We start from the raw sequence: 25,359 nt of genomic DNA on the forward strand, positions 1-25,359 counted from the left end.
CCTTGAGCTGGTGCCATCTGGTTCGCGTTTGCATCTCGGAGACATACTCTTTGGACCAACGATTCCAAAAGTGCTGGCGTATTTGTTCCACCCTCTGGAACCTCGGGAGACGAAGCTCAGGCACGTCGTATAGCAGCTCAGCCGTTACAGGTGCAGTCAGCGGACGACCAACCAGGAAATGTGCAGGGCTAAGTGGAAGGAAATCATTGGGATCTGTGGAAAGATGGGTCAAAGGACGGGAGTTCAGGACAGCTTCAACCTGGGTCAATACTGTGCTAAACTCCTCGAACGTTAAATGTGCGTTACCTACTACACGTTTGAGATGGTGCTTGCAGCTTTTTACTCCAGCTTCCCACAATCCCCCGAAATGACTAGCGTAAAAGGGTATCATTTTAAAATTAATATTTTGCGAAGTTGCATACGCTTTAATTTCATCAGAACAGGTAGCTAAAAATTTTTTGAACTCATTCATGAGACCGACAAAATTCTTCCCATTGTCAGAAAAGATAGTCACGGGTTTACCTCGCCGCGATATAAAACGTTTCAAAGCTAATAGATATGATTCCGACGATAGATCGCTAACAAGTTCCAAGTGAACCGCGCGTGTAACAAAACATATAAATAAGCATATGTACGATTTTTGTAATTTAGCACCTCTGCCTTTACGATTCAACGTGAACACTGGGCCAGCGTAGTCGACACCACAACGTATAAACGGATAACCTGGGTCCAGACGCTCCTGCGGTAGATTCCCCATAATAGGCGCGACCGTAGTCGGTTGCAGTCGTGCGCAGCGCATGCACGAATGTACCACCTTCCTAGCGAGATTTCTGCCGCCGACCGGCCACCACATCTCTCTGATCGTAAACAGTAGAAGCTGCGGCCCGGCGTGGAGTAAACGTTCATGCTCGAACCGAAAAAGCAAAAGTGAAAAATGATGATTAGCTGCGATTAAAATAGGAAATTTTTTATTAAAACTAAAATTTGGCGAATTTTGAATACGCCCACCTACACGAATTAAATTATTATTTGCGTCAAAGAATACATTTAATTTAGAAATTTGATTGTAGCCTGATATATTCGTTATATTTTTATTATTTTTAAGCGCATAGTAAATATCGGGAAACGATTCCTGTTGACTCAACTTTGCTAACGTTAATTCAGCACGATTTAATTCCTCGACTGATAATAAACCTGTCCACTTATTAGTTTTATTTCGCGCGTTATTAATAAAACGTAATACATAAGCAGCTGCGCGTTTAAGTCTATTATATTGTGAAAATCGAGAAAAAATAATTAAATTATCGTTTAAATTATTACTTATGTGACAACAAATATTTGTAGATTTAATTTCCGGTAAATCTGTATTAATTAATTTGGAATGTTTTAAATCGGACAATTCAAAATGTACATTATGTAAAAATAACGGACCCTCCCACCATAAAGATGAGGAGCTAAGCGCTTCTAGACTTTGCCCGCGTGAGACTAAATCGGCTGGATTATCCTTGCCTGCGACGTGACGCCATGGATGTTCCTTGGTCAGCTCGTGAATCTCTGCCGTCCTATTTTGAACATAAGGTTTTAATAAATTAATAGGCATACCTAACCAACCTAAAACGATAGTTGAATCTGTCCAAAATACAATTTTATTAAAGTTTGAACGCAGTGATCCAATAAGCTTATAATATAATCGTGCACCTAACAACGCACCACACAACTCTAATCTAGGTATAGTTGTAGGTTTAGTCGGCGCGATCTTACCCTTCGAACATATCAAGCGCACTGTGACATCAGCTGTTGCATTGATCGTACGAGCGTATGCGCAAGCTCCGTACGCGACCTGTGAAGCATCGGTAAATATATGTAGTTCGGTTCGCACTGGATCAATGCACATAACGTGACGCGGTATTCGTAAACTACTAAGAAAAGATAATCCATTTATAAACTTATCCCATATTTGCGAAATTTCGTTAGGAACCGATTCATCCCACGTCAATTTTAACAACCAACATCTTTGTAATAAATGCTTTGCGATAGTAATAAACGGACTTAATAATCCTAGCGGATCGTATATTTGTGAAGCACACGATAAAATAATACGTTTTGTCACTACTTCACTCTTTTGTATAATTTGCGTGAAATAATAAATATAATCATCGAGACTATTCCATCCGATACCTAAAGTTTTATTGTTACAAGTTTTATTCAGTAAACATAGATCGTGTGTTTGCGATTCATTAACGCTAGGCGTAATTAAATTTAAATTATGACTAAAAATCCACTTTCGTAATTTAATACATGCTGAATCTAAAAGACTACTAGTTTCTTTACAAATATTTTCTAATTCGGATATAGAATTCGATGAAACTATGAGATCGTCAACGTAAAAACAATTATTAATAGTATCGGCTACATACGGAATATTCGAGTGTTTGGCTAATTCCTTTAAACATCTACAACTTAGATACGGTGCGGATGCCGTTCCGTACGTCACGGTGTTGAGTCGGTACACCCTCAGCGGCTCTGAGGGATCATCCCGCCACAAGATCAGCTGCAGGTCACGCTGATCTTCAGCAATATTCAATTGCCTGTAAAATTTCTCAATGTCAGCGCATGCAACATACCTATTCTCGCGAAAACGTAATAAAATAGAAATCAAGTCACCTTGAATAGCAGGTCCAATCATTTGTATGTCGTTTAATGATACGCCGGAACTAGACTTCATACTCGCATCAAAAACTACGCGTAATTTAGTTGTGGTGGCGTGCTCCCTAAACACACCATGATGCGGTAGGAAATAGTGCGGATTCCCATACGTATTGACGAGACTCATATGACCTAAATTAATATACTCCTGTATAAAATCAGAATACATCTTTTTATAATTAGTATTTTGCTGAAGACGTTTCTCTAACGCGTAAAAACGACGTTCAGCTTGTGCGCGTGTATTACCTAATAACTCAGGTGATTGTTTCAACGGAATTGAAACACAGAAACGACCATTGGAAAGTCGACGTGTTGTGCGAATAAAATGTTCCTCACAAGCAATATTATCTTCGCTCGATAATTGCTGTAATTTATTGCTAGGCGCGGATAATTCTTCTAATTCCCAGAAATTCCTAACTAACTTATCGAGTGAATCATCTTCCGTGGATAACGTCGAATAATTACAATTAATATGTGATAATTTTTTATTACTAGTATACGGAAAAGATTTAATTGCACCTGACACTATCCAACCTAATTTGGTGTTTTGAAGGAAAGGACCACTTTTCAGGCGCATTTTTCCTTCAGTTATTAATTCCCAAAATAAATCAGCACCGATCAGTAAATCAATAGGTTGACTTTCGTAAAAATTGGGATCAGCTAACAATAAATTGTGAGGAATATTAAACTGATTGAAATTAAATGTAGTTGTAGGCAATTTTGATGTAATTTGAGGCAAAATCAAACATTGAAAACGGGCAGTGAAGCTCCCGTCGCGCGATTTAATTTCAATGTTACAAGATTGCGAACATTGCGTAATAGAATTACCTACACCGTGAATATGTTGAGTGGACTGTAATATTCGTATATTTAATTTATTTGCAAACGATTGCGTTATAAAGGATCGCTCGCTTCCGCTATCTAGAACTGCGCGTGCGCAATAATACTCACCCGATTCATTATATACTTCAACTATCGCCGTAGACAATATGACAATCTGTTGCGAAGAATTGTCATCCTTTGTATGCATAACGGTTTGTGCGTGATTAATACATTGAAGTTGCATGTGTGCGTTATCTACTGAAACCACTGAAACGGGATGCGTATTAGTAAGCGAGGGGTGCTCGTACGTAGTTAACGTCACTGTATTTTGTTTAATTGGTGATAATTTAATTGCATCACAAAGTAAACTATTGTGCTTTTGTTCACACTTTCTACACGGACCAAAAAGACAAGTACCAACTAAATGACCTGGGCGCATACAATTTATGCATAAGTTTTTATCATTTATGAAATTAACCCTATGTTGCGGAGATAAGTCGAGAAACTTCTGGCATGAATACAGCTGATGCCTTTCGTTACATAGCAAACATGACTTGTAATGGCTGCGCGACTTATTGGATTGCGATTTAGATTGTTTGTTATCCGAAACTATGTTGCAATGAATTTTGGATGATGAATTTTTATTTTGGTAAGTAGAAAATTTATTTGAGTTATTTGAAATACTAGGTTTATTGTGATTTACGGATAGTGTAGTTAATAAATCGGCCTTTTCTTTAATGAATTCTAATAAATCGTTTAGTTTAATAATTTTGTCCTTGTTTATTTTGTAAAAGGTATTTTTAAATTGTTCCCACTCGCGTTCAGTGGTAGGATCTAACTTTGAAACTACGATATAAATAATCAAAGTGTCCCAGTATTCCGTGGGTTCTCCTAAGATTTTAAGAATACGTAAATTTTTTAAAACTGTATCAATTAAATTGTGTAATTGAATAGCCGATTCTCTTGAGACGTTTTGAAGTGAAAATATTGCCTTAATGTGACTTTGCACTATCAATCGCGTGTTATTAAAACGGTGTAATAAAAGCTCCCATGCAACCAGATAATTTTCGGATGAAAATTCAACGTTTTCTATAACGATTTTGGCATCGCCTTTTAAACTCGCCTTTAAATAATGGAATTTTTGAACCGGTGGTATTGTTTTCGAATTGTGAATTAAGGATGAAAACGTGTCGCGAAATTCTACCCAGTGTTCATGTGAACCGTCAAAACTAGGTACAGAAATAGTCGGTAATTTTACTGAATCGTTATTAAAATTGTTACAGGTCGTATGGTCGTGCGCTAAGGAACAGTCAATGGATTTATTAACAGATCTATCCTCGGAATTATCTGGGTTTACCATGCAGTCCAGCATCGCCAGGACAACATAATATTCCCTCTCAAACTCTACGCGTGATTCTATGAGTTTATCCGTTTCTGACTCCGGGACAAGATCTTCGATTTTACTTTGTACTTGGTTGAAATCGTTCATTAAACTTTGTGCACCTGGTATACGTAGTTTTAGTTCTGCCCTTTGATGTGTATCAAGATCCACGTTTTCAAAAGACGAAACATATTTCTTAAAATTCGTTAATCTACATTTGATTAATCCCCTTTTTTTCCTCAAATCCTTAAGCTCCTTTTGCTCAGAAAGAGACATAATGACTGAAGTAAAAAGCTACAAGCACTTACGTGCCACGTGAAGCAGTTAGCAGATTCTTCGGTAGCGTAAAAGCACGTGAGGAGGCAAGCAACACCGAAAGCTCTGGAATATACAAAGCACAGTATCACTCAGATGAAGCTTTACAGGGTTGGATAAATTAGCTGGCCGTCTTACCAAACTGCACTGTAATTTTGCGACTTCTTCGCCGATTGCGTCTCCAAAATCCAGGATGTGATCCGGTGTCGAAGGTCCAGAAAATGTTGACGACGAAAGAAGAAGACAATAAACTTGTGCGTATATAGTTTAATATTTAAAATTACAAAGTGCGTTTGGTAGAATTAATTTTAGTGAGGGAGTGTCCTGCTCAGCGGTTGCGTGGCGAGTTGAAGTCGTAGAGGACAGTGGGGTCAACCCGCGGCCAATCGCACGGCGCCGCGACGTGACGACGCGATGACGCAGTCGCAACGCTCCGTTCCGCACGATTTTGTTGCGGCAACACTAACTAGTAACAAAAAAAATACGCTCATAAAAAGCACCGTTGTAGGCGGTTATATATTACAATGTAGGACGTAGGTAATTCGTCAAAGAAAATAAACAAAATATCTAGACAGTATTTCCGAGTAACAATCTTTATTCAAGAATTCTTTTATGTTATTGTTACACATACGCCTACAGCTTCTATTTAGAAAAATGTTTGTTGAAAGAACAAAAACATTATTTCTCGTTAACAAAAAGGACAAGAAAACAGATTTATTGTATAAAAAGTTATATAGAAGAGTTCTCTTATTACAACATATTAGAACGAAGGGACATTGAGCAGTGAGCTACTGCTGAAAATAAGTCACTCATCTTTCAGTCATGTAATCACATAAAACCCTCAATATGATTTATTGTAATATACTTTGCGCTTCTCCAGACGTCAGCCGGGTAGACCCGGGAAATAAATGTTGCCTGTATTAATCGAAAATAATGAAAAATTTTATTGGAACAGTTTTTAAAATAAGTCGAATATGTAGTTTTGCTTTTTTTTGCTTTTTTTTAGGTTTAGATTTTGGAATGTGATATTTTGAAGTCTTTCGATAAAATCTTTTCGTCTATTATATAATTGTAGACAACGACAAGTCTTATCCGTAACGGAAATTAACTGGTTGGCTTCGCGCGCTTTTCCACATTTTTCCCGCCAAAAGGGAAATGAACGTATTTGAATATCCCATTTGTAAAACGATTAATCCGTGACACTTCAGTCTTTGTTTGGATAAAATACATGCTCTATTACATATCGTGGCTTAAATTTAACATCCTTACTTAATATTATAAATCTGGAAACTGTATTGGTTTGTTTTATAATTACATCGCAACTGAGTGATTTTATGATATGATTTGTAAGACTTAAAAGAGGTACCTACTACCTAGGAGGCTAAAGAGTAATAATAATATGTTGGTTCTCTACCGCAAACATCTCATTTCTTTGGAAAATTATTTTATTTACACGGCCGAAGCCGCGGCCTGAAAGCTAGTCTTAATACTATTATAAAGGCGAAAGTTTGTAAGGATTTATGGATGTATGGATGTATGGATGTTTGTTACTCTTTCACGTAAAAACTACTGAACCGATTACAATGAAATTTAGCACACATATAGAGGGTAACTTGGATTAACACATAGGATAGGTTTTATCCCGGAAATCCCACGGGAACGGGAACTATGCGGGTTTTCCTTTGAAAACGCGGGCGAAGCCGCGGGCGGAAATCTAGTATGGAATATAATACGATACTTCCATATAGGTACCTAACTTGGTAAAGATATAACTTCCTAATGCCGTGTTTATTATTATTTGTTGTTGGACTCCAATTTGAGGAAACTTAAAAGCCAACACAAAGTTATTAACGTTCCGAACTATTACTTACGCATATAATTTTAATAAAATATACCAAAGTTCTAAAACGGTATTATAATGGCTTCGGCAAAATGTTTATTTCATGGAAATACCTCTGTCCAAACGATTGTTACGCATATATTAACTTTCGTGAACTCTCGGTGAAAGATAAATAAATAAATAAATATTATAGGACATTATTACACAAATCGACCTAGTCCCACAGTAAGCTCAATTAAGGCTTGTGTTGTGGGAACTAGGCGACGATAAATATAATATTTAATAAATACATATATATATAATAACACCCAGACCCAAGAACAAATAATTGAGTTCATCACACAAATATTTGCCCTGACCGGGGATCGAACCCGGGACCGTCGGCTCAGTAGGCAGTTACTTTACCACTGCGCCAACCGCGTCGTCTTTGACGACGCGGATGTTTGCGGATGTTTAGAATATTCCGGGAATAGGAGACTTCATGAGAATAAATTTTTAAAATTTTATAATACACACTTAGACCGGGAGATACTGACACAAAATTTCGAGTCATTTGTAACAGGATGGCGGTTCTACAGGGTTCTTAGTATGCAATGATAAAAAGAAAAATGATGGTGTGAACGCTGGTACCGGCGGCTTAGTCGCGTGGGCGTTAGTCGAACTCGTCGGAAAATAGCGAAAGTCAAACGATTTGTAACAGTATGGCACTTATTTTTCCTGTAAGTTTGAGGATCAACGAATATAAATACAAAATTTCAAAGATCTAGGTGTTGGAAATCTTCACTTATATAAATTAATACTAAATTAATTTTTCAAGTATGACAGCACTTTTTCCCCCTACTAGAAGTATGGCAAATATAATAATGGTCACATTTTATCAAATACTCTCCAAAAATCCAAATGCAATACTGGTACAAAAAGTGTGGCGAAATAAAAATTTTTGCAGATTTGCGGCGGTATGGCGACCATTTGGAATCGTCCGAAAAGTATGGCATGGCGATTTTCGTAAATGGCTGCACGACGATGGTTACCTGTGCAAAAGTTAGCCTGATACAAATGGTTGAATAATTGTTTTATTTAAATCAACACATTCGCGTCGGTATGGCGGGCTGTAAGTCACACCGGAAAAGTATGGCATGACACTACCGCCTACTTCTTTTTTATGGGCTATCGGTAAATTCTAAAATTTTTGTGTTACAAATCGTTTGACTTTCGCTATTTTTCCGACGAGTTCGACTAACGCCCACGCGACTAAGCCGCCGGTACCAGCGTTCACACCATCGTTTTTCTTTTTGTCATTGCGTACTAAGAACCCTGTAGAACCGCCATCCTGATACAAATGACTCGAAATTTTGTGTCAGTATCTCCCGGTCTAACTCTTGGCTGACAACTACTTAGAAATACAGACGATATTTTCAAAAATGCTTTATTCATGGCTCATTTTATAGCAAAAGTTATCAATGATAATATATTTGAATGTTTCATGTACCTACAGAAATAACAAACAGCAAATGTATTAAAGTAATGAAAATTAATTAACAATTGCAATGCAATTTAGCAAGTAAATCGATAGGCCGAAGGTCATAAGTCAAACTGCATAATATATAGTTAACATAAAAGCGGTTAATTTTGTAATGTCAAAGAAAATCGATCATAGATATCTATAGAGCTCCACTTATTTCTTCACGAAATCTATAAAACTCATCAGATATCACTGGAATCGATGAAAATATCGAGTTCTATCATGCGTACATTACAATTATTCCATGGAGGTAATAAGTTAGTGCACGGCTATTTGATTGTTTCTGTCGCAATATCATTCCAATAATCAATTCTACCATGCTCTACATTTTCATATAAAGATGTCTGCAAACGACTACTATTCGGTTGGATAAAACCTATTCAAAAGTCAGAAGAACTCTGAATAGAAAATCAAGCATAAGACAGACTGATGTTTAACCCAAATATGTTACATTGAATATAAATGCAGTGGGATTTTAAATGCTTTTGAAGAAGCATACTACAAATGTTGAGGATGCTTTGATTATAAGTATGAATATATCATGAAATAGGTCACGTTAAACTCAATGGGGCACTTTTTCATTTGTACATATTCTAAAGAATGTTATAAATGAACACGCGTAATGAAATGTGGAACACGTATCTGCGATTTGACAATTTAGATGGAACTTTTCTGCATTGAGATTGGAGTCTGCAATTTCTCTGTGAAATTGATGGAATATTTAACTGGAAGCAGTATAGGAGTATAATCTACTCTTTGGTAGTGGTCTAATATGTGAGCTTAGGAGTGCCTAGTGGTCCAGGGTCCTGTTTTGGATCCTAGCAAATAGGAAAACAAAAAGGAACTAAGTCGGGCAAAAAAGGCTGGTCGCCTACATTTCCGTAAATAAAATCGATTAGGTAGTAAACAGTACTCTGCGTCTGTCCCATACACCACGTCTTGTAGCATTGCAATCAAGCAGGTTTTCAACATCATTACCTTTAATGCACCTCGACAAATTGGGTCAGGGTAAGGGAAAATTAGCGTTGTAGTAGTAGCATAATTATTGCATTATATTATGTCGGTTTATAGGCACTGCTTTAAGGTCTATAATTGCAACCTATATTCACGTTATTCTGTTTCCCATTATGATAATTATTTATAGAATTATAGCATACTAGTGGTCCGCCCCGGCTTCGCCCGTGGTACATATTTCGCAATAAAAGGTAGCCTATGTCCTTTCTCGGGTATCAAAATATTTCCATACCAAATTATATGCAAATTGGTTGAGTAGTTTTGGCGTGATTGAGTAACAGACAGACAGAGTTACTTTCGCATTTATAATATTAGTATGGATAGATACAAAATTACTGTGTATGGTTAAAAATTACTATTTTAAATTTTATTGACTCACTGCCTTTTGATTATGTATTATTTAATTTTTGCATTATTCATAACATTAATTTATAATAATAAACCACATATTTATTTATTTATTTAAGCCTTTATTGCTGATACAAACATACATATAAAACTAAATCTATCCTTAACACTATTATCTAACACATCGGATTTTCTGGTTTGTTGATCAGCGTGTCTTGTGACACATAGGCCTCTTCCAGCCGCTTCCGCTCATTTCTATCCTTCGCATGTCTGGTCCATACTATTCCTCCAACCTTTTTAATATCATCTATCCATCTCTTCACTTGTCTACCTTTCCTTCTTTTTCCATCACGTGGTTGCCACTTCAATACATTCTCCTGTATTGAAATGGCAACCACTGATTGGATTTCTGATTTCGCTTAGTCCTATTATGTCCCATTTTATTTTTGTAAGCGCTTCTTCTAGTTCTATTAGTCTTTCTTGTGTTCTTAATGTTAGACAATTTAGGGTGGATATATAAAATTTGTTGTATCCTTTTTTTGTTATTATTATTATCTGTTATTTGAGCTGGAAGGGATTGGTCATTATCCCCCACGGAGACCAACCGGCTTGGGGGCGATATGGAGTTTATTTTGTTAATGTCTTTAAATTGTTTTATCTTGTTCGTTGTGTTCTTCCGGTTTCCGACGTGTGTTAGTTGCTATTGTTTATTTAAATCTGACGTTGACTGCGATCTGTTCCTACACATTCGTTCAAATGCATTTATTTTATTAATTTTTGGTCTAACATCATTGACGTCAGTAGGTGTCTTTGGTGAGTTGGATTGCTCTCTCTTCCTTTTATCCCGTGAAGTCCCTACATCATCTTTGACAATTAGTTTGTCATGCTGAATAAATGCTATTCGACCCTTCTTCCGTTCTTCTTTTAGTTGAGGTATGAGTTCTCTCCTCTTTTCTAACACTTCTTTACTAAAATCTTCTTTAACAAAAACTGTTTTGGGCAGACTTTTCCTATTTCGCAATACTTCGTTTCTTTTCCAGACATTTAGCATATTCACTAAAATTGGTCTAGCTTTTCCTTTATCTTTGCCAAGTCTAAACGCTTTATTTATATCTCGCTTATTAATTTCCATGCCAGACTGTTTTAAAGTATTTACTATAGTTTCTATTATATTGGTGTTATCTTTCGACTCTTCGAAGCCATAGAATATCAAGTTATTTGCCTTTTTCCCGGATTCCAGATGTTTTAGTTTTTCATTTAAGTTTACTATTTCCTGTTTTAGGTGTTGATTTTCTTCTAAAATAGGTTTGAGTTTATTATTCATTTCCTCTAATATCCCCCTTGTTATTGATTCTGTTAATGTTGCGGTTTGTTTCTCCATTTCAAGTTTTATTTTCGAGAAAAGCATTTGCATTTGGTCGTCCATATTAGAAGTTGCTGTTTTTGTCTTATCTATTTTGTAAAATATTACTATTATTTTTTGCTTATTAAATTATTCAATTTTATTTTTATTTATTTTTATATAAATATAAATTTTAGAAATGGCAACACTCGAAGATAAAGTCACGTAGTACAGAACGTCGTATGAAATTCTTATGTTGGTAGCACTGCTAACTATAGACTAGAGTGTCAGCTGTCAATTGTCACTTGTCAAAGCAAATTTTATAGTTGTAGGTTATTATTTATTAAATATGTTTTGCACTTAATTCGTCTTCTGTAATGAATTGACGCGTTTTATATCACTGTTTTCACACTTCAATCTTAGTCTTATGGAATCACTGGCACAGGTTACAGTTTTTTGAAGATTTTACACAGTTTGAAATTAAAGTTAACCGAGCGAACTTCGAAACGTCTGTTATGTTTGACACTCGAACCGGAACCACATATAAACGGAAATAAATGTAACAAAAACTAAAATACTTATACCAATTATAAAAGGATAACCCATTGTAGAAGAGGACACAATATGTCACAAGCTATCAAAGTGCTCAAAAATCGATCGAAAGACCAACAAAAAATTGTCATTAACAAATAATGAACCCAACCAATAACATCATCCAATTAGCCCACAATCAGGTCGAGACATGCACACTGCACAGACACAAATTACGCCCTTATTCCGTTACAAAATTTCATAATCCGTCTCTATGGTTTGCATTACAAAGCGATCCATGTCGAGCACTAGGCGCTCTCGACCCGCGATACAGCACGAATGGCCGGGCAAAGAGCTTTGTTCCTCGCCTGTGTTTCCGTTATATATGTATTTTGCCTTTGTTACTTCGCGATTATAGTGCACGGAATAAGGATTTTTCAGTTTCGCGTTTTCCATGCGTTATGAATAGCATGGGACCCACTATAGAACCCTGTGGAACTTTTGTACGTTTTCAGTTGTATTTGAATTTTATTTGCACGATTGGGCGCTTACGGTCTACATTTTTATTTATAAGTCAGATATTTCAACGTTGCTAAATTGTTCTACTAAAATACTGACTTTTTCCTGAATTTTCAGTAGCATCTTTTCCTAAAATTTTCACCAATTTTTTTATTCGTTATAAAATTCTATAAACAGCTATGTTCTATTATACGAGAAACACCTGTAAACAATAATACTTAAAACTAGCTGAATTTTCATTATTTCCAACCCTTATAAACGCTTGCAATCCCCCTCCAAATACACAATAATTCCATCCAATCATACTCTAATAGAATCAAAACAATAACAGACGATATCTAAGGAAATCAATGAAAACTTCAATTTCACGTTCCCGGTAAAATAGTGCAGAGTCACAGACAACAGGATATTGCACTTTAACGATAAATGAGCCAGCACTTGCTTATTGACTTGCTGTTAGAGTGAATTTTTAACATCCCTATTAATAAGTAAATAAAAATAAAATAATGTAATATGTAATATGAAAAATGCCTGCATGTGCTGCGTTAAAAAAATATCCCAAATTTATAGGTCTATTATAATTTGTCTCTTTAACCTATTTAATACATGATTTATTCAGCAGCATATTATTAAACCCAGCCACGTATTTCTCCATGATCTCGTTCGCTATAAATCTTTGAAAAATGTTGGTTTTAACATCGGAAATAAATTTTCTTTTTGCTTTAAAAAGTCTCTAATTTCTGTGAATCTAATCGCTATCCCTGCGCTTTAATGATTATTTTAACCACTATTTCTTTTTATTTAAAAGTTATTTGATTAAATAGTGAGAGAAAGTATGGAGAAAATTTAACAACGATTAAAAAATACAAAACACACATATTTACGAGACAAAGGGCGTTCTAAAGTATCGGCATAATTACAAAATGGATAAACTTTATGACCCTTAATATAATCCAAGATACAGTGAAGGTACACATTATTATTTTACCTTTATAAAAAGGCAGTGTAAGTGTAATAAGGTTTATTAATATTTGCGTATTAAAACTAGGTCCCTAAGCGGTTAATATTTCTGACGTAGACGTAGGTACGTTGTACGTTGACGTATTCTATGTTTTTTTTTTTATAAATTATTATTTGACGCATTAACGAACGTTGTTACTTTAACAAGTAACAAAATGGTTCACAAATCATGATTAAATTCATGAAAAATTTCCTTCGCCCGAATTTTATAAAACCTAGTCTAAATATTCGTATAATTCTATTTTTATGCGATATTTAGTTTAAAAGGACTTCATTATTTATGGTAAAAAAAACCTTAAGTATGTGAAATAGAAGGTACAATTGTTTCGGTTTGTTCACACGACGCACAATGAGGTTTAAAATACAAGATATCAAATAAATATGTACAGCTTTAGAGAAAACATCTCATATCTCACGAAAGCGACATATAAATTTATAATATTATTATTTAGGAGGCAGTTAATATTCATAAAGGCTTAGTATAATCCCAGATCCCAAAACGGATAACATATTACGCGTAACGACTGTTTAAAATGTATGAGTTATAGATATTTGTTTTGTATATATCTTTACTAGCTTTCCGCCCGCGGCTTCGCCCGCGTTTACAAAGAAAAACCCGCATAGTAACCGTTCCCTTGGGATTTCCGAGATAAAACCTATCCTATGTTTTAACCCACGTTAACAAGTTACCCTCTATATGTGTGCCAAATTTCATTGTAATCGGTTCAGTAGTATTTGCGTGAAAGAGTAACAAACAAACACATACACATACATCAATCCTCACAAACTTTGGCATATATTAGTAGGATTTAATCTGGTTATGTATAACTTGCTGGTCGCTCCAGTTCCACCCGGATCGTAATTTATTGTTTGTTTTTCAAAATTTTATCAGTTTTTCTAATCCCAGTGGAAACGAATAAAACTAACCTAAAAGCATAGAAATCCGTTTAGCCGATCTTGACTTAAAACTTAAAAATAGCTTTTTGATTATCTATAAATAGCTAAGTAAGTAATTCTTTATTCATTTTTTATAAAACTGTAAAATTGTTCCCGGTCCCAAAATTACGTAGTCCGAAATCGGAATTCAAACGAAATTATTAAAACGTTGGATGAATTATAATCAATTGTGATTCTCTCATCCATTTTACTCCGACATCTTTGATGAATTGACTTCACACTGTCGGCCATCTTGGAAATCTTTAGTGGAGTTTTTTCAATAATGGATTATGTATAGATTTTCTCAATTATGATCGATTTGAATGGAATAATCGGTTCATACAAATCTTATTAGATAAAAAAATGCCGAATGTACGGTGTGTACCTATGAATATGTATCTACTGTTTCTAAAATTCAATTCGGTTAACCATAAAAAGGTAACGCAAGCTTTGGTTCAAATATACAATGTGCAGCGATATGACATAAGTTCGGGATATCAATTTTTTAATCAAATATCTAATTAACATAGGTACCAAAATGTATAATTTCTATGGAATTTTTCATTCAATCACTTGCCATGGCCTCAAAATTTAACACAGGTACTTATACCTGTAATTTGGTTTTTCTTATTTCATTTTCTACCCATTGTACCCATACATAACCCAGGACACCTCTACAATTATTCTGAAAGTAAAATGCCAAATAAAGTTATTCCCAAATGGCGCAGTAACTACAAGAACTAATTTAAATGAAATTAACATAAAATCAACTATTCAAAGTGATGTAAATTGTACACCACTTACACGCCACTGTTAGAACACGGAATTAAACTTTCTTACAGTCCTTAAATATTTTAACCGACTTTAAATAGGGTTAATTATGCAGGGATGTTGGTAATATTTTTGGAAATAAATAGCGTGTAGGTATAAAAAGGCTAGTATTTATAAGAAAATATTTAAAATAAGGTTGTGTTTTTGTATTTGCATCCGTGTTTCCGAAACGGATCCAATTGTGATCTTTATTATTTACCTACTGTTATTTTGATAATTTTATTACAAAACTATCGCTTTGGAACATTTTATCGTCTCGTTTGCACACAAAGATAAGTAAGAGGTGTATGTACTTATGTAAAAAATTATATTCTTACATGATAATAATTTATGAAATCAAGAAACAAATGAATTCACGCATATTAAAATATGTTTAATTTACTCATATCCAGTACTCATACCGAATAAAACTTACCATAGCCTAACGTTAACTTACCTTAGTATTAAAATAATAATAATAGTTTAAAAAAACTAAAAAACACGCTTTTAGTTCGGTTTTCTATAAAACGCGTGTTTTTTATTTTTTTTAACTATTATTTATTTTATCAAATTAGTGTATTATCATCGGTCCTAAATAAATCTACACAGTTTGAACGAAATCTGGCCGTTTAAAGTGGGTCAAAATCGCGCCCAAAGAAGTCGGTTACAAACATACAGGTGAAGCTAATATAAAGCGTGTAAAAACTAACAAGAGCATTTAAAATTTACATCTTAAATATAATACCTAGTACTATAAACTTTAAATGTTTCACATCTAGGTACGCTGAATACTCTCAAATTGACTTAGGTAACCATTTATCAAAGTTGAACACTAACTTCGGAGCTAGCACAAAAGTTGAGCGTATAATCTATCTCGCTTGTCTCGCTAGTCTGTAATTTCTTTTGTACATTGTGTTATTTGAATTGTATGAACGTAAATTTATGAATTAAATGTATATTAATACTAGCTTTCCTCCCGCTGCTTCGCCCGCGTTTTCAAAGGAAAGCCCGCATAGTTCCCGTTCCCGTGGGATTTCCGGGATAAAACCTATCCTATGTGTTAATCCAAGGTACCTTCTATATGTGTGCTAAATTTCATTGTAATCGGTCCAGTAGTTTATGCATGAAAACCATACATACATAGGTACATAATTACAAACCTTTCCTCTTTACAGTATTATTAAGTATAGATGTCGCTACCTAGTAGATAGATTTCTTTCATTAAAATTCATTCATAAGGTAAATCTACAGTTTCCACCTTATTTCATAATCAAATACCTAATATTTACACGTTTTTCTCTCCATTTTAGTTAACTTTTCTAGAAAATGTCAGTCTATTTCAAATAGTTCAAATTGCTTGCGATATTCTACTGAATGTTAAAAAAATCAATAATTTCACGATTATGAAATTAGGATAACAAACAATTACCTAATATCAACAATCCTATTAATATTATAAATTCGAAAGTTTGTAAGTATGGATGTATGGATGTTTGTTACTCTTTCACGTAAAAACTACTGAATGGATTAGAATGAAACTTTACCACAATATAGCTTATACATCAGAATAACACATAGGATAGGTTTTATCCCGGAAATCCCACGGGAACGGGAACTATGCGGGTTTTCCTTTGAAAACGCGGGCGAAGCCGCGGGCGGAAATCTAGTACTAACATATTACCATAGTGATATATCCATGATATACCTATCCATCATCACGACTACTAATATGGACGGTTCCACCAATTAGTTAAATAAATAAAAACGTCGCAGAATCGAACTCTACACCGACCCTTAAAATCAACCACTGGTCAGTATCGTATACCATAAACAACGTTATTATCCCATAACAGAAACACGGCCATAAACACGTTGTTCCAAGCTCATGTGTTTGGAGCCGAGCCAGCGAAGCGTCATATGTATTAATTATTGACAAGCAATAAATTACGCATTAATTACGTAAGCTATGCTTGTGATTATAGATTTTGTGGACGTGTAGTACAGCTGTACAGCTGTGTGTGTTGTTTCAATTATGTTATTACTAGCTTCGCATTCACCCGCGTGGCTCCCCTCCTGTTGGTCTTAGCGTAATGATATTATAGCCTATAGCCTTCCTCGATAAATGGACTATCTAACACTGAAAGAATTTTTCAAATCGGACCAGTAGTTCCTGAGATTAGAGCGTTTCAAACAAACAACAAGAGTATCGAGTGTAATGAAAATTTTATTAAAATAGGTAAACACTATGATAGTTACTGATTCCATTTTTTTTACTTTTTCGTCGAGATTATGATTAAGATATGTACCTCTATACAGGGTGTCCCGCTATTGGTATACTAAGCGTGAAGGAACTTGTAGTTTTGCATACACTGATCACGTAAAAAATACATAAACAACAAAATTACGTTAAAATTTTTTTGATAATTTTTTCCTGAAAATCCATGTTTTCTTCTCTAGCTTCGCGCAGCTGTCATATACCGCTTCTCTAATGTGAGCATTTTGTCTATGAAAACATAATCTTATACGATAGCTCACGTGCTAGTGGCAAAAATGGGCGGGTTGCTTGTTAGGGGTGTACACATAGAGTTTTAAGAATTCATCTATTTGAAAAAAAAATGCGTCTGGATTTTTTTAAGTATTTTTTACGTACTCAGCGTATGCAAAACTATAACCTCCTTTGAGCTTAGTATACCAACAGTGGGACACCCTGTATAGAGGTACATACCTAAATTAATTTATTTCGACATGTCAAAACTACAGAAACCAATGTTCATTGTTCATATTCAAAATATAAGGGTGATTTATATAAATCATATTCTATATATTCTATATGTATTAATATCAAGGATATGGGTATAATCCATGATCAAAGAATTTCAGTACATATTATATTATACTATATAAATATGTGCGTGGATAGTTTGAAATGTAATATGTTCACATTATAAAGGTCAAAGGCCCGGTCCCTCGTCCCTTGGGCCGGAAATACGGCTGATATTTTTAGATGTCGGGTCTGAAAATGGAATTATTTCACTAAATATTTACGTTTCAGTTCATAAAGACATTTGGAATGGTCCCAAAAAAGCATAATATTTTTAGAAATAATATCGTCTTATCTAATCAACAAGTATTTATTAAAAACTAGCTGTATCCGCGGTTTTACCCACAGTGCTTCGCTACTGTTGGTCTTAGCGTGATGATAATATATAGCCTTCCTCGATAAATGGGCTACCTAACACCGAAAGAATTTTTCAAATCAGACCATTAGTTCCCGATATTCAAACAAACAAACAAACTCTTCAGCTTTATAATATTATAATAGTATAGATTTCTGACTGGGGCTTTCCTATTATTAGGTGAAAACAACTAAAAACTATTGAAAAAAACCTGTGAAAAAAACTGATTCCGGTTTCACAGTTCATGTACGAAATACCTTATTGTCGGCAAAAACACTTTCAAACTTTGCATAGCAATATACCAATTTTCAAAGTTACCACGAAAATACATAATATTACTTTTAGGGCATCGGTAATTATTTTGAAAAACCTCGGAACTTTCTCTTTGAAGGGGAAGAAACGAAAGAAAACTCATATTAAAAATAAACAACCCGATGTTTGTAAAGTTACATAAAAATAAATATAAACCGACATCATATTTTGTATAGCTAACTTTTTCTTTTAGTATATGGCACTTTTTATAACTTCTGTTGTCTCTTAAATTTATGGATATCACTAAATGTTGATGTTAAAAAATTACAACATTTTTGTAAGTTAGCTATCCACCAGCAGTTTCTTACGTTTTGTCTATAAACTAACATTTTATTTACCAAAACCTTCCTCGAGATCGCACTATCCGTTGATGAAAATTGAATGAAAATCGGTGTAGTAGTTTTTGAGCTTATCGAGAGAGACAGACGCGGCTATGGATTTTGTTTTATAACATTAACTTACTGCTTACATAATATGTTTATCTTTTCGACCGTCTTTAAAAAAAATCTAGTGATTACAATTTACAATGTTTATTACAAACTCAGAGAGATATTTATTACAACATTTATTAAAAATATTCTACTTATAACAAGTTGAATTTTAGATAACTAAAACTACAATCTAAAGCTGTTTATAACGCTTTATGACCTCATTCAAAAACTTACATAGACTACACAAGTACACAGTACCCGAACTAAATAAAAAAGACCGTCTATCTCAAAACGCCAACAAAATCAACCAAAACGATTTTTATACACGCGTTCCATTTAACGACATTCCAGCTCAATTTCGAGCTATCAAATATTCATACACACCTAACACATGCAAATATGCTTATCGACGTATGTAAAATATGCATTAGAGCGGCAGACAATTTGCATTTTTACCGCGCCGCGATACCTTGGGGATGAAATTAGGGCTGCGTTGAAATTTATTACCTATCTGTGCTTGATTTTTACTGTGTATCGATGTAGAATATTTGCGTGTACCTACATACTAGGTATGATTACCTATCTGTGGTTGTTTTTTTACTGTGTATCGACAGCCCTTACTTTACCTGTTAGGTTAGGTTAGGTTAGGTGTATTTGAATTTTTCATAGCCCGAAATTGATAAGTATTTTTCTATTGTTGGAATTATAAGCGTCTATGTACTTTGTGAAACAGCCTGTTTGATGTAAAAAAAATGGAGAAAAACTATGTTTATTAGTAACGATTACAAAAACTTATAATGGTTATATGAAATATACATATAAGACTTCATAAAATGTTTCACAAAACATGTAATTACTTTATTGAAAACGTGGAACCATCTTTTAGGATAGGGACGTACCTTTTAAACATTTATATTCTCTGAATCAATTATTATGAAGTTGCATAACAGTTTATAGTGACAACCCTTATTGAAATAGAATCACAAAGTCGCTATAAAGACATGCTCGGATCCATATTTTAAATGTCACTGCGATATATTCAAAGTTTTATATTTTATGCCCTCGCTTTTCGTAATATGTGACCGCCTCTTTGATTAACGCGAGCGTAGAACCGAAAGGGGTCGATTCTGGGTTCGATTTTCCGTAGAGGTGTATAAAAAAATATGTGAAATACATCTGCTTCGATAGTCGGGCCACCGCGCCATAATATTTTTTGTAAGTAATAATACTATACAGGGTGTCCCACTAACGGTATACTAAGCGTGAAGGGACTTGTTGTTTTACATACACTGATCACGTAAAAAAGACTTAAACAAAAAAATTACGTCATATTTGAGCTTAGTAAGCCTTTGAGCTTAGTATACCAACGCTGGGACACCCTGTATAAGGCTTTTTATTTGGAGACCTCTGACCATGAAGTGCTATTCTACAGGAAGTTTGTAAAGTTTTTTTACATCTAGTTACTAGTAGGTTAATTTTGAACAAGCAACGAGCTGTAAGGACGCTCCTTTTTTAGTTCCGTTATCTACACTAATATTATAAAGAGGAAAACTTTGTTTGTTTGTTTGTTTGATTGTAATGAATAGGCTCATAAACTACTGGACCGATTTTAAAAATTCTTTCACCATTCGAAAGCTACATTATCCACGAGTAACATAGGCTAGGTTTTATCCCGGAAATCCCACGGGAACGGGAACTATGCGGGTTTTTCTTTGAAAACGCGGGCGAAGCCACAGGCGGAAAGCTAGTTATTAAAATATTTTATTAATTATAATGTTATATTTTAATTAACCTCGACCTTACCTGGTCACATTTCTAACAATTTAGTTCCAAGTAAGTACCTTTATATGTATTAACAAAATGAAAAGTATATATTAAAATTGTAAAACGTTTCGAATATACATTTTTCATTTAAAATATAAACGTAAGCGCGTCCCTGACTGCAACACTAAAGAAATACGTATGAAAAATATGGCGAATATTTCTACTTTAGCTTTGTAACCATTTAGCATACCTTCAAGTTAAATATTTATTTTTATTTTATTATCTCTTATATAAATTTATTTTTAATTAAATGTTTTGAAGCAATACATATTGTAAATTATAATTGAATAAACGACATAGGTAATAGGGCGCCTGTAACCGAACGGTTGTTAACAGCTATAAGTTAAATTTGATATTTTTGGTTTTATGGCATTCAAATGCTTTATAAATAATTTATAAAGCGCGGTGTATCCCATCCCAGTATTAGACACATAAAAACTGAAAGAATAGAATAAATTCGATCACTCTGTCTCTTTTTAAGACATGTACATAAAAAGAGATGTCAGATGACTTGTATTTGCAGATAAGTTTATAGTTTTTATTGCTTAGCTTCCTTTACTATATTTTTTTATAATCTGTGTTCACAATTTTGCTGTGTGTATAATAACTAAAACATTTAATTATCTGTGGTCTTCTTCTTCTAATAAATGCGATGTAGTTAATTGTGCAACAGAAAATCTCGTATTTCTTAATTCTGAAAAGTCCAATAATGTACAAATAAATGAAAAAAAACGCCGCGTTCCACCCGCCCGTGCACTAAGGCCGGTGTCTAACAGGGCGTTGCTAATTTTCCGTCTGGTGCACTAATTGAAGAGCGTGGCAGCGCTCGCCCGTGAACCGCTCTAGGCGCTATCGCGCCTCGATGGTTTTATATTAATTATTTTTAATCTATCTCCTTAATAACCAGGAAAATATTATCGCTTATCAATATAATGAGGGACTAAACATTTGGTACCTAATTGTTCAATATTCGTGGGTGATTTGGAAAATGAATTAGAATTCGTAATTCGTTAGGTACTAATAACAGATTATTATATGATAATAAATTATTAATTTATTATACGAAAGTTTGAAGCGAATTATTATTTTTTTCCTTTCGTAAACATTATAAAAGAGAATACGCTGTAAATCTGTAATACTCTAGAATTTTCTAATTAAAAAAGAATCTGGTTGAATCTGTTGTGTGTGGTTGTGATACCTAAATCTATTTGTACGCATTATTATCCCCAAATTCAGTTGCTTGTTATGGGTTTACAACATAGAGTTTTAAGAATTTATCATTTGAAAAAAAATGCGTCTGGAATTTTATAAGTATTTTTTACGTACTCAGCGTATGCAAAACTATAACCTCCATTGAGCTTAGTATACAAACAGTGGGACACCCTGTATAGTATCTTTGAATCTTGCCAAAGAAGTTTCACTTCTGTCACGTGTGCTCGGCACACACGCTTTTTTTTATTAAATAAACAAAATACCTCAAATTCGTATGACACATATTTTACACACAAATGTTTCATCCACGATTAAATATACTTTTGACAATCGTAAGTAGATGACAGCGCGAGATGGAAGTTCATTCATCTCGCACCACATGAAGCGGGATCTTTGTAACATATAAATTGTCTTGTTCTCGTGTCGCGCTTGTGGCTATGATATGAGCGGTTTTGATATCTTCATGTTTATGCTCTGTTAGTACTTTGGTAAAGTTCTGTACATATTTCTATTTCTTATGTGTGTGCAATATAATGTTAAAAAAAGGATTTAACTTGAAATATACTTGCATATGAGTTATTTTAATATCATCATAGTTAGAATATTATCACTAACGTATCAAAATATTAAAATATTATCTTATAATCTAATATAATTATATAAATCTCGTGTCACAATGTTTGTCCTCAATGGACTCCTAACCATGACACCTACACCTAAATGTAAATTAAATTAATCTCGAAAAACTCTAGCCTCTGTTAAATTGAAACCTAATACGATTCAATGGCCCTGTTTTGCAAAACCTTATAGAATAAAAATGTAGTTACATCGCTAACATCATCACTATATAGTATAAAACAAAGTCGCTTTCTCTGTCCCTATGTCCCTATGTATGCTTAAATCTTTAAAACTACGCAACGGATTTTGATGCGGTTTTTTTAATAGATAGAGTGATTCAAGAGGGAGGGGTTTAGTATATTGTTTATTATGTATTAGACAAAGCGGGCGAAACCGCGGGCGGAAAGCTAGTTTTAATTATAAAGCTCTTAACAGTACCACACGCAAAAGCAATCTACCTTTTCATACTTGCGATAACATACAAAATAAAGAAAATAAAATAAAAATTCAAAACGCCCGCTTCATAGCGTCACTTAAGACAAAAGACACTCATTCAAAGATATTCACCTACACTGGAAGTGAACAGCAAACGTCTCCAACGTCACATATCATACAAACGACACCTTCAATCTGATATCGGGAGATATTTCTGGAAATTTCTGACGTTTTTAGCTTTTTCTCGCGAAAAATCGAGTTACTTTCTTGCAGGTGTGCTTTAAGTAATGTTTGTTTTCGTATACAGCTGTTTTTCCTGGTTTTGCTCGATTAAATTGCGCTTTGTTTGACTCTGTATAATTTAGAAGCTTTTATTTAATCCATACTAATATTATAAATGCGAAAGTAACTCTGTCTGTCTGTCTGTTACTCAATCACGCCTAAACTACTGAACCAATTTTCATGAAATTTGGTATGGAGATATTTTGATACCCGAGAAAGGACATAGGCTACTTTTTATCCCGGGAAAATGACGCAATCCCGGAAATCTCACGGGAACAGGAACTATGCGGGATTTATTTGACTGCGCGGGCGAAGCCGCGGGCGGAATCCTAGTAGAAAATATTTCTTTTAAGTCGTAGTTTTTTTTAACTTACAAACGATAAATTTAATCTCTCCTCATATTATTTAAAAAATGGTTATACTTTTAACTAATACGAGAAACAGTAACAAACATTTACGAACTTTATTATATTCCTATAATAATATGGTAACCCATTTTGTTCCTTGAAGGTAACTATGCTGTCGCACACACTACCACCGCTATGCGCGCTCTTGGTGGTAGCTTCCACAGCCATCGCGCAGACTGGTATGTTGACTGTATAACATTATTTTTTAATAACACTAGCTACCCCTTTTTCGTGCTTTCTCTCTATAAGAATCTGCCTTGTGCCTTAACTTAAAGAAAAACGATAAAAAAATTAGCCGAATTGGTAGAGAGTAATTCGAGTTTTACGATTAGCCTCACATTTGCTGGTCATTTTTATTTCTTAGATTACTATAAATAAATTATCTGTAAATGACCAGTTATATTATCTATATGTATTTCTTCACATAAAAAAGAATCGCTGTCCCTTAGTCACGGCATCACACCTGAACTGCTGGAGCGATTTACTAATAATTTTTGTGCCGTGTTTGTGAAAGACTTGGGATAAATCAATGCTTATTAAGTTAAAAGCTGCAGATAAGTTAGCAACACAACATTCGATCTTCAAAAACTCACACATGATTTAACTGAAGTAAAATTTGGCTAAATCGCTACATTCCAACGTCCAACATTCCCGGAGCGCTCATAACCTATACAGTATACAAATACACCTTTTTTATTATACTATCATTGGGATAAATAAAACAATTAATAAATCGCGTTTAAAATCCGTCTTTAATTTCTACATATTTCTTCGCTTAAATCTAACACAAATAACATAATAAGTACATTTATGTTCTCTTAACAGAAACCGAAGCGCCGACCACAAGAGCAGCGAGCAGCACGCCAGCCAGCACGGTCCTCTGGGAGACAGAACCTCTGAACGAGGGCCAGGCGATCCAGAAAGCGCTGCAGTATCTGCTGAATCATCGCCAGTTGGATTGGGGCTGGGGGAACGATACTCATCATGTTATGTTGACGTTGCAGGTAGGTTACGATAATAATGATGTTTATGTTACCTGAAACAGGCTTAGAGCATTAAACCAACCAGGTGTTGCCAGAGTTGCTTTGCAGGTGAGGTGTAGTTCCGTTTTATGTTAGAGCAGCAACTGAGCAGGGGGTGTGCCTGATGGTATTTGATAAACGATTACCGCCACCCATGAACGTTTGCATAAGTAAGATATTACGTAATTTTGGCAGATTTTTTTGCAGGTAAATTAATTAGGTATAAAATTTTACGATAAATTCGAAATTCCATAGATATCCGTAGGGACAGGCAATAACCACATAATTATAATTTTGTGATAAGTACTTCATATTGCAAAGATGCTTTTTCATGCATAGGTTATATTATCATCACTACAACATAGTATAAAACAAAGTCGCTTTCTCTGTCCCTATGTCCCCTTGTATGCTTAAATCTTTTAAACTACGCAACGGATTTTAATGCTGTTTTTTTAATAGATAGAGTGATTCAAGAGGATGGTTTTAGTATGTAATTTATTAAGTTTTGGACAAAGCGGGCGGTAAGCTAGTATG

At 34.5% G+C, this 25,359-nt stretch overlaps 1 protein-coding gene and 1 long non-coding RNA gene across 4 annotated transcripts in view; both read left to right on the plus strand.

Moving 5' to 3' along the window:
• The window catches only part of LOC149479140 (uncharacterized protein CG3556), a 78,655-nt gene that overhangs the window by 41,440 nt on the left and 11,856 nt on the right, over positions 1-25,359 (plus strand). For all 3 annotated transcript variants that reach the window (XM_089708849.1, XM_089708850.1, XM_089708851.1), the window contains 2 exons: positions 23,907-23,982; positions 24,629-24,807. In XM_089708849.1, the coding sequence (XP_089564975.1) occupies positions 23,913-23,982; positions 24,629-24,807 (249 nt within the window). In that variant the 5' untranslated portion in view covers positions 23,907-23,912. The remainder of the gene's footprint in view (positions 1-23,906; positions 23,983-24,628; positions 24,808-25,359) is intronic.
• LOC149479141 (uncharacterized) lies at positions 3,010-5,035 on the plus strand. The gene is made up of 2 exons (XR_016317382.1): positions 3,010-4,177; positions 4,812-5,035. It is a non-coding gene; the product is annotated as an uncharacterized LOC149479141 (long non-coding RNA).

The sequence above is a fragment of the Colias philodice genome, chromosome 21, assembly GCF_061535455.1.
Source record: "Colias philodice isolate Cphi_HAF_F1 chromosome 21, ilColPhil1 Martin Lab GWU primary, whole genome shotgun sequence".
In the NCBI taxonomy this organism is placed as follows: Eukaryota; Metazoa; Arthropoda; class Insecta; order Lepidoptera; family Pieridae; genus Colias; species Colias philodice.